This window comes from Kogia breviceps, chromosome 15, assembly GCF_026419965.1.
Source record: "Kogia breviceps isolate mKogBre1 chromosome 15, mKogBre1 haplotype 1, whole genome shotgun sequence".
NCBI classification, from domain to species: Eukaryota; Metazoa; Chordata; class Mammalia; order Artiodactyla; family Physeteridae; genus Kogia; species Kogia breviceps.
The window spans coordinates 41,272,216-41,285,418 of NC_081324.1; the positions used below are offsets into that span (position 1 = coordinate 41,272,216).

Here is a 13,203-nt window from a genome sequence, read left to right on the forward strand (position 1 = left end):
ATGTGGTGATGTACTGTATCTTGAGGCTCACTTGGCCAAAGAGCAGAGTAACCTTACAACCGGGAAACTGACTATAGCCTGTGGCAAGCATGCCTGTGTGAGAACTGAGATCCAGGGATTCTGGTGGGGAGAGGAACAAAAGGGTGATACTCTTGGGGAACTATGGTTGTGGGAAAGTGAGTCTGGTTCTCAGGGATGCCTCCAACTCAAGTGGACCTTGATCCTCATTTCAGGTCACTATTTCTTGGCAGAGTTCAACTGGCTGGGGCTGGTGAACTTTAAGGCACAAGCAAAATAATGAACATATTTCTTTGAATGCAAGTTCTATTCTTCATGGGTTTAAATTACTGCCTTTCCTTTAATTTTTTTTTTTTTTTTGGTTTTTTTACATTACCTCTTTAGAGTCCAGGTTGTTAAGGCATCTCTAACTCTTTTATTTTGGATTTTTCCTCTATTTTTCTTTTAGTATGTCCATTTAAAATACAGCAAATGAGGGGAAAATCTCCTAAATGTTTCAGTGATTTTGTAATAGCAACAACACATCATTGATCTATCATATCAGGCTCATTAATGTCTACCAAAATACAGAAGGCTCCCTTAAATACTTGGGTTCTGAGAATTAATGCCATTTGCAGCATCATGGATACAACTAGAGATTATCATACTAAGTGAAGTAAGTCAGAAGGAGAAAGACAAATACCATATGATATCATTTATATGTGGAATCTAAAATATGACACAAATGAACCTATCTACAAACAGAAACAGACTTATGGACATAGAGAACAGACTTGTGATTGCCAAGGGGGAGGGGGTTGGGAGGGGGATGGAGTGGTAGGTTGGGATTAGCAGATGTAAGCTATTACATATAGAATGGATAAACAACAAGGTCCTACTGTAAAGCACAGGGAACTATGTTCAGCATCCTATGATAAACCATAATGGAAAAGAATATGAAAAAGGAATATATATATGTATAACTGAATCACTTTGCTATGCAGCAGAAATTAACACAACAGTGTAAATCATCTATACTTCAATAAAAAATAAAAAATAAAAATTTGGGTATTATGGGACAGGTAGTAGGAAGTGACATCAGATTTCCATACTGGATCTCAAGTGGATAATTAGAAGTTTACTATTATAAGAGATAGAATTGAAGTCATTTTATTCTTGTTTCTATTCTTATATTCACTTCTAAATTGTATCTCCAGGTACTGGGACTTCCTGATGGCTCACCTCTCACATTGTCTAAAATTTCAAAATCCATCAGACAGAAATTCTGTTTTTCAGTAGAACTGCCTGTATTCATTTGCTCTGCCAAAGGAGAGCAGGAAGAAGCATCTGCAGACTGGGGTCTCTGTGTGGATGTGTCTGTGAATCTCTACAATGAGATTTCTTCGGGTGGATGTGTTTCTAAATCTACTACAATGAGATTACTGAAAGAATATATCAGGGGCCTTCCTATGTGTAAGAAGATTAGGAATCAAATATTTATTCTGAACATTTGTGCGAACTACTCTTTTTTTTTAACATCTTTATTGCAGTATAATTGCTTTACAATGGTGTGTTAGTTTCTGCTTTATAACAAAGTGAATCAGTTATACATATACATATGTTCCCATATCTCTTCCCTCTTGCATCTCCCTCCCTCCCACCCTCCCTATCCCACCCCTCTAGGTGGTCACAAACCACTGAGCTGATCTCCCTGTGCTATGCCGCTGCTTCCCACTAGCTATCTATTTTACGTTTGGTAGTGTATATGTGTCCATGCCACTCTCTCACTTTGTCACAGCTTATCCTTCCCCCTCCGCATATCCTCAAGTCCATTCTCTAGTAGGTCTGTGTCTTTATTCCCATCCTACCCCTAGATTCTTCATGACCAACCCCCCCCCTTTTTTTTTTAGATTCCATATATATGTGTTAGCATACGGTATTTGTTTTTCTCTTTCTGACTTACTTCACTCTGTATGACAGACTCTAGGTCCATCCACCTCACTATAAATATCTCAGTTTCATTTCTTTTTATGGCTGAGTAATATTCCATTATATATATTTGCCACATCTTCTTTATCCATTCATCTGATGATGGACACTTAGGTTGCTTCCACATCCTGGCTATTGTAAATAGAGCTGCAATGAACATTTTGGTACATGACTCTTTTTGAATTATGGTTTCCTCAGGGTATATGCCCAGTAGTGGGATTGCTGGGTCGTATGATAGTTCTATTTTTACTTTTTGAAGTAACCTCCATAACTGTTCTCCATAGTGGCTGTATCAATTTACATTCCCACCAACAGTGCAAGCTTTTGCACAGCTAAGGAAACCAGAAACAAGACCAAAAGACAGCCCTCAGAATGGGAGAAAATATTTGCAAATGAAGCAACTGACAAAGGATTAATCTCCAAGGTTTACAAGCAGCTCATGCAGCTCAATAACAAAAACACAAACAACCCAATCCAAAAATAGGCAGAAGACCTAAATAGACATTTCTCCAAAGAAGATATACAGATTGCTAACAAACACATGAAAGAATGCTCAACATCATTAACCATTAGAGAAATGCAAATCAAAACTACAATGAGATATCATCTCACACCGGTCAGAATGGCCATCATCAAAAAATCTAGAAACAATAAATGCTGGAGAGGGTGTGGAGAAAAGTGAACTACTCTTTTTCTTGTTATAATCCTTAGGCTTAGCATCCAACAATCTTGCAATGATTCAGCTACATTATCATAGCTATTTAGAGAACATTTACAGCTCTGTTTTTTGAAATGCCCTTCCCAATATTTCCAAACAAAAGTGAAAAATCTATTAGGTTAAGCCCCATCTGTTTCACAAAATACCCCATCCTTATTGTTCATTTGGCCCCATTTCTGTATTTACAGAGTTGGTCCAAATTATTTTTTAGCTCTGATTCCTTATGAATCCTCTAGAAATACCCCAAGATGTAGCAGGAAATTCTCTCTACATTTTCCATTGTTATAACAAATAAGGCTCCGGAAGACTTCAGTAACAGGTCTGGAAGCTGCCATGCTCTTGTTAAGGGGACACGACAGAAATGCTGTTATAGAAATTCCACGGCTTGGTTCCACTCTGCCACCTGTCATGTGGAACCACATCTTCCTCTTCCAGCCCTGTCGCTTGGCTACCACAGTGATTAGCCCAAAGCAGTACATCACTTCTGAAGGCTGCACCGACTAAGTATGAAATCTATCAGGCTGGACTGCTTGTTTATTTCAACTTGAGAATTTCTCAAAATACTAACATGTAGACAATAATGTATACTGGTCAAACTGAGCACGTACAATTTTGTCACCACGCTAGGCTGCAGAGTGACAGCTGGTGACTTCTGTGAGTGGCATAATAACATTAGCCTGGCTGGAACATCTCCAGTGCTGGGTTTAAATATTCCCAAGCATTGGCTAGACAACGAGACTAAGCAAAATCTTCTGAGATTCTTAAAATGGGATTGCTGAAAGATCAAGCTAGCAATTTTCCTTCTTAATATTCAAAACCAGGGGTGAAACTGGATGTGCTGATCCTATATCTAGCCTAGGGGCCATCAGCAAACGTTCCTTTGAAATTTTTGGCTGATAATGGGATTCAGGGGAGGTTTTACATTTCACAGGGCTGCCACATGTGCCTTGGAAAAATAATCGAAGCTGAATCTCTAAATCTCCACTCTGCCACTATCATGCTGAGAGCCACTGGATCTGCTGATTGTCACTGGACAAGTGACAATCTCTCTGTGCTTCGGGTCCTTCATCTGTAAAATGAGAGGTTTGGAATAATGGTCTTTAAGATCTCAGACAGTTCTGAAATTCCCTGAGTCTGCGAGGGGAAGTTATAAGATAATGAAGCTGAGTTTCAGTCGTGCTGTGTGGCTGGCATCACATTGTTTTACATGGTACATTATCCACCAGTCCATTTAATGCAAGTCACGGCTACTTTTACTAGACTGGTCAAGGAAGGAACCCTTTTCAACATCTGTTTGCTCTAGGGTCTTGTTATGACACCTCAGAAACACTGTCTTAGACAATTTGCAAAGGAGAGCATTAAAAACATCCTCCCACATCACGGTTCATTAAATCGCTCCACAGGCCTATCACGCAACGCTTCCAAGCGTCCATAGCTTCTAGGAAGCGTGGGTTGAGTTAAATAAAGGTCAGCACATAAAATACAATTGTCCTCCACTTCCTATGGAGCTATTTTACTCTCTAAGTCATTTCCAAAGCATTTAAAATTTATATTAAACATACAGAAACTTTATTGAGATAAGTATCTGACCAAGAAAAAAAGAAGCAGTTGGTTACTCTAGACAATTCTTCGGAATAAAGACCAAGAAGCGCAAGAGGAAGGGGAGACCGAACATGTAGTGAGTCACAGATATTCGGAGGGAGCTTACGGATCAAAGGCTGCCAGCAGGAAGTTTAGCAGGAGGCTGATGGACTGCTCCACCTGAATTTGGTGAGTGGTTGGCATTCTTTTGTTGAGCTGGTAAAAAATGGTGGAGAGCACAGCCTCCAATCGGGCCACGTTGAGTTCTATGTTTGGGTCCACGTTGTTCAGACCATTTTCCCTCAAAGCTTCTATGACGTTCCAAATGTCCACCAGGTGCACTACATACAATGAAAGCAGAGTGGACACATCAGACCAGAGTGCATGGAAAGGTAAATTCATTATTATACATGTACCATCTGTCCTGTTTTGACAAGGTGCCTCATAGGCTTCGGTATGTGTTCCACTACTACAGGAGTTGACATCAGTAAAGGCACGTAGTGCAGGATCTCAAAGAGCTGGTGTACAATGTGTAACAGCAAACAAATGATTTTCTGAACATCACAGTAGAGAGTTATTTCTATTCTTCATAATAGACCCCTGAAATACTTACATGTGAGGAAGGTGAGGATCAACGAAGTTAACTGACAACTGCAAAGGTCCAAGGTAAGTCACCTGGCATTTGTATCCAGGTCTTGTTGGCTTTTTAAAATATTGAGATATAATTGGTATATAACACTGTGTAAGTTTCAGGTGTTGATCTGATACATTTCTGTGTTGATTTGATACATTTCTGTATTGCAGTATGATTACCACCATAGCATTAGCTAACACGTCATGTTCCAGAATTATCAGTTCTTTTTTGTGGCGAGAACTTTTAAGATCTAGTTTCTTAGCAACTCTCAAGTATAGAGTACTCGTGATTAAAATTAACAAGTCTATGTGGCTTTAAAGCATTTTCCCACTTGTACACACTGACCCCTTACAAAGAAAAGAGAAAACCAACACTTAAATTCTAGTGTTTGAAAGGCTATCAAAACTGCATTTGAGCATTTAATATATTTTCATTTATTTACGTATTTTTAGTAGTATGAGGTTTGAAATAAGAAAAAAGGTAAAGTTAAAGTAAGCAGGAAGGCAGGCTTGGGGAAAAGGAAAAGCTATCTCTACAATGCAGCAGTAGAACTAAGGCACAGGTCACTTAACTCACCTGATCAAGAACAGTTTCTTGGTTCCATTGTTAGTAAGCTCGTGTAACTTAAGTCATGGTTACTTTCACTAGGATAGTCAAGACATCCATTTCTATTTCTTTCCTGTTCACCCCGAGGTCTTGTTATGACATTCCCAGATAACATCACCACAATCAAGATGATAGACACGTGTATCAACCCCAAAGGTCTCCTCATGCACTTTCTGATCCATCCTGCTCCCCACCCTAGGCAACCACAGATCTGCTTTCCATCACGATTTTCTAGAATTCTATATGGCTGGAATCATACCATATGTACTCTTTTTTTTGGTCTATATTCTTTTTATGAAGTGTAACTATTTTGAGAATCATCTATGTTGTTGCATGATAATAGTTTGTTCCTTTTTTTTTTTTTTTTTTTTTTTTTTTTTTTAATGCTGAATGGTATTCTGTTAAATGGATATGCCACAATTTGGTTATCAACTCACCTGTTGACAGACATTTGTGTTGCTCCAGTTACTGGTTATTATGAATAAAGCTGCTATGAACAATCACGTACAAATCTTTGTATAGACATATATACTTCCATTTCTTTTGGTAAATACTTAGAAACAAAGTGGCTAGGTTGTATGGTAGGTGCATATTTAATTATGAAACTTCCAAAGTGTTTTCCAAAGTAGTGGTAGTGTTTTACACTCCCATCAGGAGTGTGAGAGTTCCAGATTCTCCACATCTTCACCAAGTTTAAGGTCCACTTTTCATTACACTTTGGTGTTTGAAAATAAATATGTTGATTTTCTCAATGAAGTATATACTTATGTTTTAATTCCTGAGAACTATACACACCACATATGCTTTTCCACCAACAGCTTTCAAGTTTTATTCTCCTGTCTCTTTGCTCACTTCTGATACTATATTTGAAAAACAAAACTAACATCTATTGAGATCCTGGACTTGAAGTTGAAATTAACACCGGACTTGGAGTCCAAAGACCTAGGTCCACATCTAGCTCTTCTACTTTTAGCCTTGACTTAGAGCCTCACTTTCCTCATCTATAAAGTGGGGATTGTGTTCATTAAATGGAAAAATGTATGAAATCAAAAGTGGGAGTGCCTGGTACATGGGTACAATACATTATACATAAACAAATGAATAATGTAAGTCACGTCAAAAGAAAACTTTTTGGCATATCTCTGGTTTGGAGCAGAGGAATACAAATCACTTTCCAACTGAATTACTTAAATATTTATTAGATTTGGATGAATTCAGATGTGATTCCAGTTTTGCAACCTTCTCTGTATATCACGTAACAAGGATGTTCTTTGTATTTCTTAATGTTATTTATCCAATTTTTCAATTTAGCAAGTGAGGTACTCCAAGGGAGATGGCATTACAAGTTGAATTTATTTATTAATTAAATTTTTTTGAGGGAAATAGCTACTATTCCTATAATTATTCCCTATCTGTTTGACCTACAAATCCTCTGGATCTAGTCCTTGGGGATGTCTGGGTACAGGATACAGAGAGCAGTGATGATGAGATCTCCTCCATCGTCCTGATTTCTATCTGTGTCCAGGTAACCATAGGAAGTGGGCTACTGAACTATCCTGATCTGGATCCTGGCTATGGATCACATGAAACAGGCATTGGAGAAGAGGAATATGGACTGTGAACTTGAGCACAGGAGGGAGATGGCTACAAGGCAGGAAATGGCTGCTGGTGGAGGGAGATAGTCTGGACGGCTAGGTCTCTCCTGAGGAGATGTTGTAGAGCACAGGGGGGTCCTCAGGATTCCCACAAGTGGAATAACACAGGTCCACAGGAGTGGCCAACAGACCCACGGGGAGGTTCCTTAGGCAATTTAGCCTCTGTGTGTCCAGCCTATACTCACCTCTTCTCTTCCAAACCCACTTTCTCTGGGGTTCCCTTCTCTAGTGAATGGCACTAGCCCCCGTCCCTCCCCATCGTCCAGCCAGAATCCGCATTTCATCCCCGGGTCCTCACATCCCACATGCTCTCAGTGACCAAGTCTTGTGAATATATCTCTTAAATGTCACTTTAACGCCTCCATTTCCATGGACCCTTATTTGCATCACCCAATTCCATCATCCATTGCTGTCTTCATTATCTCTTATTGGTTGACTAAATCAGTTCTTTTGTCCTTATTCTTTCTCCATTCCAATTCTTCCTACACACTGTAGTCAGAGTGATATTTCTGAACTGCAAATCTGACATGTCACTTGTATGCTGCTGAAAGTCCTTTAATAACTTCCCATTAATTTGAAATCCAAACTCTTCAACATGTCTTGCAAAGTTCTTTTTGATCTGGCCTCATTTACTTCGTATCCATGTCCCATCCACCGTAACGTAGTGTCAATACCATTTCTTCAAGGATGTCTTCTGGATCCCCTGCCTCTAGGTTTTGTATCCCTCCTATGTGTCACCTTAGAATCCTGTTCTTCCCCATCGCAGTATGTGTGGATTCTCTGTACAGACCAGCTGGTCATCTGTTTCCGCCTCTGCATCCCACATGCCACAGAAAGAGACTGCCTGTCATGATAATTGTTCACACCCCTAGCACTGTCACAGGGCCTCACACATCACAGGAGCTTAATGAATATTTGTTGGCTAAGTGAGTGCATGACAAGGAAATGACAACAGTGAAACAGGGTCTTCTAAGGATGCATTCAATCGCTAACGACGCGACAAGGCGTAGTCATGAACAATCATACGAGCCTTGGATTGAATCTTAGATATATCAACAGTCAACTTACTTGACTCCTCTGGATCTTCATCTTAGAAAAGTGGGGCTGATAACAGTTCTTACCCTCCGATAATGACTATGAAGGTTAAATGGGATGATGCCGGTAAAACGCTTGGAATAAGGCATATACCATAGGAAATAATAATGGCCTATGATTATAGACAAGTAAAACATCTGAAAATCATATGAAAGTTATTAAAAATAAATCTGTTCTGTATTTGTGTCTTTACACATCTAAGGTCTCAATAGAAGGAAAAATAAAATACGAATTCTGGCTGTGAGAATAGATAGTTGTAAGTGACTTAAAAAAAACTAGTTTTCATAATTATGTGCTGGGCACTGTGGTAGGTCCTGAGGACTCGATGGCAAGTCATACAGGTGTGGTTCCTGCCTCATGGACTCACAGTCTGGTGGGGATACAGGCATGCCTCACTATCGCACAAACAGATGATCAGAAATCATGACTTACTGTGACGGACAGGGTGCCAGGTACAAAATGGGATTACGATATGGTCGTGAAGGGGCCTGAAGAACAAGATAAGGTAGAGGAGCACTGTAACCGCTATAAGGATTTTGGTCTTTATTTTAAGACATGGGTTTTGAACAGCAGAGTGACATGGTCAGTAATGCAGCTTAAAGATATCATTTCTGACAGTGAGGGAAGAAAGGGACAGAGATGGACAGGCACACATGCAGAAATCGCTGGAGACTATTGCTCTAGTCCAAGTAAGAGACGGTGGCATTTTTACATAGGGGGTGGCAGTACAGAGACAACTATAATTATGCACATTATTTTCTAGGAGTGGTAGAGTAGAAATGATACAGATTTTGCCATCACAAAGACTGAGGTTTCACTCCTGGCTCCACTAATAACTGTAAAACTGTGGGCAAGTTATTTCACCTCTATACAGTTTATTATTCCCTTTTTAGAAATGAGAAAGCTAATGCCACCCAGAGGGAGTTGTAGTGAAGAGAAAAGAGAAAAGGTATACACAAGTGCTGACCACAGGGCTTGGCACATAATATTTTGTGTTAAAATCATTAAACACTCTCTGATCTGCAGCCATGCTATGCTATTATTAATTTACAAGATTTATTATGAATCCAAACTTAAGTTTTAGCCCAGTCCTCCAAATTCAATAAACTAATTAACATACAATTTTGAGCATATATTGTATAGGTGATATCAGAGAAGCACAAACACCATCCCAGCCACAAAAGCAGATACCTATTCAGTTTGGTTGTCAAATATTCTGCGTTAGTGGAGTTTGAATTGATTTCACTGTTTTTGTTAACAGAGACCTGGTAAGGAAGGCCTGCTTTCATAAAGATTTCTTGGAAGCTTTATTTCACTGGTAACTACTTTGAGAGGTTCAGATCACAGCACAGAGTAGTACACGTTCTTGGCTGGTTGATTGGGTTTCCACCTGGTTTCCCTACTGGCTATCCATTATGACCTTGAGCAAGTCACTTAATGTTCTTAAGTTTCAGCTTCCTCATCTGTAAAATGTGGACAATAACAGCTTTTCCATTACAGGGTTATTGTGGGAAGCAAATGAAATAATCCATGTAAAGCACTTCACATAGTGCTTAGTGCATAACAAGCATTCAATATCTATTAATTATTATTGAAAAACGTAAGTATCACAAGCCTTTTGCTTAATTAAATAGGAACATTAAGAAATGAGCTAAGTTGAGAGTCATTAGGAAGTTATTAAGAGGTCTGTTTTAAAGGTCTGACAGTTGTATGTTACTTACTGTCGAGTTATCAAGTCATTTTAGAAAACGAGGAATTTATTTAGGTCATGCAATGATGACTGTATAACACTAGATGGCACTGTGCACACTTTACTAAATATCCATCAAGCTTTAAATGTCCATCACAGAGTACCTACTATCACTCACAGGTGATAAGAAGTGGGGTTTCCTCATCTATAAAATTGCATACGTTTTATACTAATATATTACATAAGACATCAGTTTGCATAATGAAATTATTCAGATAACATTAACCATATCAAGAATAGACAAAATTATTTTTTTTAAAGATTTTTTTTTTTGATGTGGACCATTTTTAAAGTCTTTATTGAATTTGTTACAATATTGCTTCTGCTTTTTGTTTTGTTTTTTTTGGCCCCAAGGCATGTGGGATCCTAGCTCCCCAGCCAGAGATTGAACCTGCATCCCCTGCATTGGAAGGCAAAGTCTTAACCACTGGATCACCAGGGAAGTCCAGACAAAATGTATTCTTAAAAGCAATATTTAGTACTTCACAGAACTTTAAAAATAATATGTTAATTTCAGACATTTATTATTAACACGTCATGGTCTGTCTTTATAAATAAATGGAAATAGACAAAGCTTCAATATTTTGCCTTAAATTCAGGCAATATCAGGAAGAAAATGGCTGGGTGAGAGGCAGGATGGGAGGGTAGGAGGAAATGTTTGTATGTGGGTAGAGAAGAGTTTGTTGATCTCAAGCGATGTTTCTTATCTGTTTGCTGATGTCTTACACTCTATTAACAAGAGATGGACTCTTTATTTCATAGATATAGATGACTTAAATCCAAGTATCCCTGAGATAAGTGCAAAAATGCCAAACTAATTTATACCAGATAGAAATGACTGACGTCATAAACTTTATGAGAAGTAGGAGAATCATATAAGTAGGGTAAAATCTGGAAGAGAGAGTACAGATAGGATAGGAAAATCAAAAGACACTTCATGAAATAGGGCTCCTCAAAATTCCCAATTCCAGATTCTACCACTTACTTATTTCAAAATTTAGCAAGGTGGGAAAGGGTTTTGACAAAGCTCTCCAGGTGACTTTTTTTTTTTTTTTTGCTGTACGTGGGCCTCTCACTGTTGTGGCCTCTCCCGTTGCGGAGCACAGGCTCCGGACGCGCAGGCTCAGCGGCCATGGCTCACGGGCCCAGCCGCTCCGCGGCATGTGGGATCTTCCCGGACCGGGGCACGAACCCGTATCCCCTGCATCTGCAGGCGGACTCTCAACCACTGCGCCACCAGGGAAGCCCTCCAGGCGACTCTTGACAATCACTGACTTATAAACCTTTAGAAGGCTCTCAGAGGGCTTGCAGCTGGGGAGGGTCAATAACCATCATCTAGTGACTTCATCTCATTCACTTTGGAGTGGTGGTTCTCAACCGTGGCTGCACACTGGACTCACCTACAAGGCTGTAAAATAGCTCCCTGGTGATGCTGCAGCTGCTGGTCCAGGACCATACTTGGAATCCCAAGACACTAGGCTTGTTAGAGATGCAGACTCTCAGGTCCCCACCCCAGACCTAGAGAATCAGAATCTGCATTTTAACAACATCCTCAGGGAGCTTGTATTCACGTTAAAGTAGGAGAAGCACTGCTCTAAGGCAGAAGTTCTCAGTCCTTCGGGCATCAAGACAGCCTCCTATGTTCTAATAGGTTGTGAGGTACATCACAAGAAGCTGGTCACTATCAATTTATGCAGTTTAAGAATGATTTATATAATTATGTCTATACACATTTGTGAACAAAAAAAAAAAGAACAAAGAATGTTTATTACTCATCATCCAGCTTTACAAGGGTTAAGTCGCAACCCACTGCAATCAGCCACGGACAGTGCACCCTGAGGGATGAAAAAACAGGATGAGGCATTCTGTGCTTTGTATAAATGGGCACCTAGATAGTTAAGATGCATATCTCAGGAAGAATTTCAATGACCCCAGATTCTTGCATCCTCCTATACACAGAAAAACACTAAAATCATTAACTTGAGATACCTGTTCTTTGTGCCTAGCAGTAATCTTTCACCAAGATGTATGTTTGGCATCATGTATTTCCCAGCCACAAAATTCATATATATATGAATTTATCCCCACTACCCCATATATCCCCGCTACTTCTTTGGAGCAGCTTCTTAGACCTATCTCCCGGACTATAGTCCTCTGTAAGACCCTGAATAAAACTTAAACTCACAACTCTTAGTTAGTCTGGGAATTGAACAAAATCTGTCGATATGCCATTGGGAATATGCATACCCTCTAGTGTGTAGACTGTGTGCGTGTGTACCTGTGTGTGCACTCCCATACACATGCCCTCTCAACCCTCACCCATCCTTGCCACCGATACTTAAAGTGATGGTGACCGTTTTCTGAGGCTTTGCTATGACTTGTTTTTCCACCTCTGAGACATGCAGGTAAGAGCAGGGTGAGTCCTGCTGTTGATTTACTCATCAAATCCCACTGCAAAAGAGATAGGTTGTTTCTCCTGAAAACTCATCCAACTCTCCCCTCCCTGGACCAAAGTTTCCCGACCTTCAGGAAAATTCCCAGCAGGAATTTTCCCTTGTAACCACACTCTTCAGAGTATGAGAACCAAGTTCAGGTGGTATTTCTGAGTAGTTTACGCTGTGGGTTTGGAGTGCCAAATTGTGTTCATTCACATAGCAGATCCTGAAAATATGTTTGTAGGCTTGTAGAAAATTTAATTATGGAGATTCATTCTTTCAGTTGTCCAGTAAATTCTGATGCTCTTAGCACTAAAAGGTGAGCACGCATCAAAGCATTGTCTTCTTCCTATGACAGCTCTCAAATAAGAAATTTCATTCAGTATTCTAAATGCCAAGTAGACTTTGAGTAAAAATGCTTTTAAGGAGCTTCACGTGTGGGTCAGGCCGCCACAGGGTGTGGTGTGAAGAGGTGGGGAGAGGAATGTATCCCCTTGTGAGCGCCTGGAACGACTTCAGAGTCCTCTTCAAACTCATTACCCCAAGCCACTAACAAGCCTTGTTTCTTAGCCTTCCATTCCAGAGACTAAAACTTCATTCATACATTAAGTATTTAATCAGCCCTTATTATGTGGCAGCACTGTTCTGGGTTCTAGAATTAGCATGAACAAGACAGGCAGGTCCCTGATCATACAGAATTTGTAAGTGGTGAAGAATAGAGATATTTAGCAAACAAGTGCTTT

The 13,203-nt window shown here is 39.7% G+C and overlaps 1 protein-coding gene across 44 annotated transcripts in view; it reads right to left on the reverse strand.

Annotated features, from left to right (window-relative positions):
- DTNA (dystrobrevin alpha) overlaps window positions 1-13,203 on the reverse strand; it is a 395,521-nt gene that overhangs the window by 89,325 nt on the left and 292,993 nt on the right. For all 44 annotated transcript variants that reach the window (XM_067015469.1, XM_067015461.1, XM_067015464.1 and 41 more), the window contains one exon: window positions 4,413-4,626. In XM_067015469.1, the coding sequence (XP_066871570.1) occupies window positions 4,413-4,626 (214 nt within the window). The remainder of the gene's footprint in view (window positions 1-4,412; window positions 4,627-13,203) is intronic.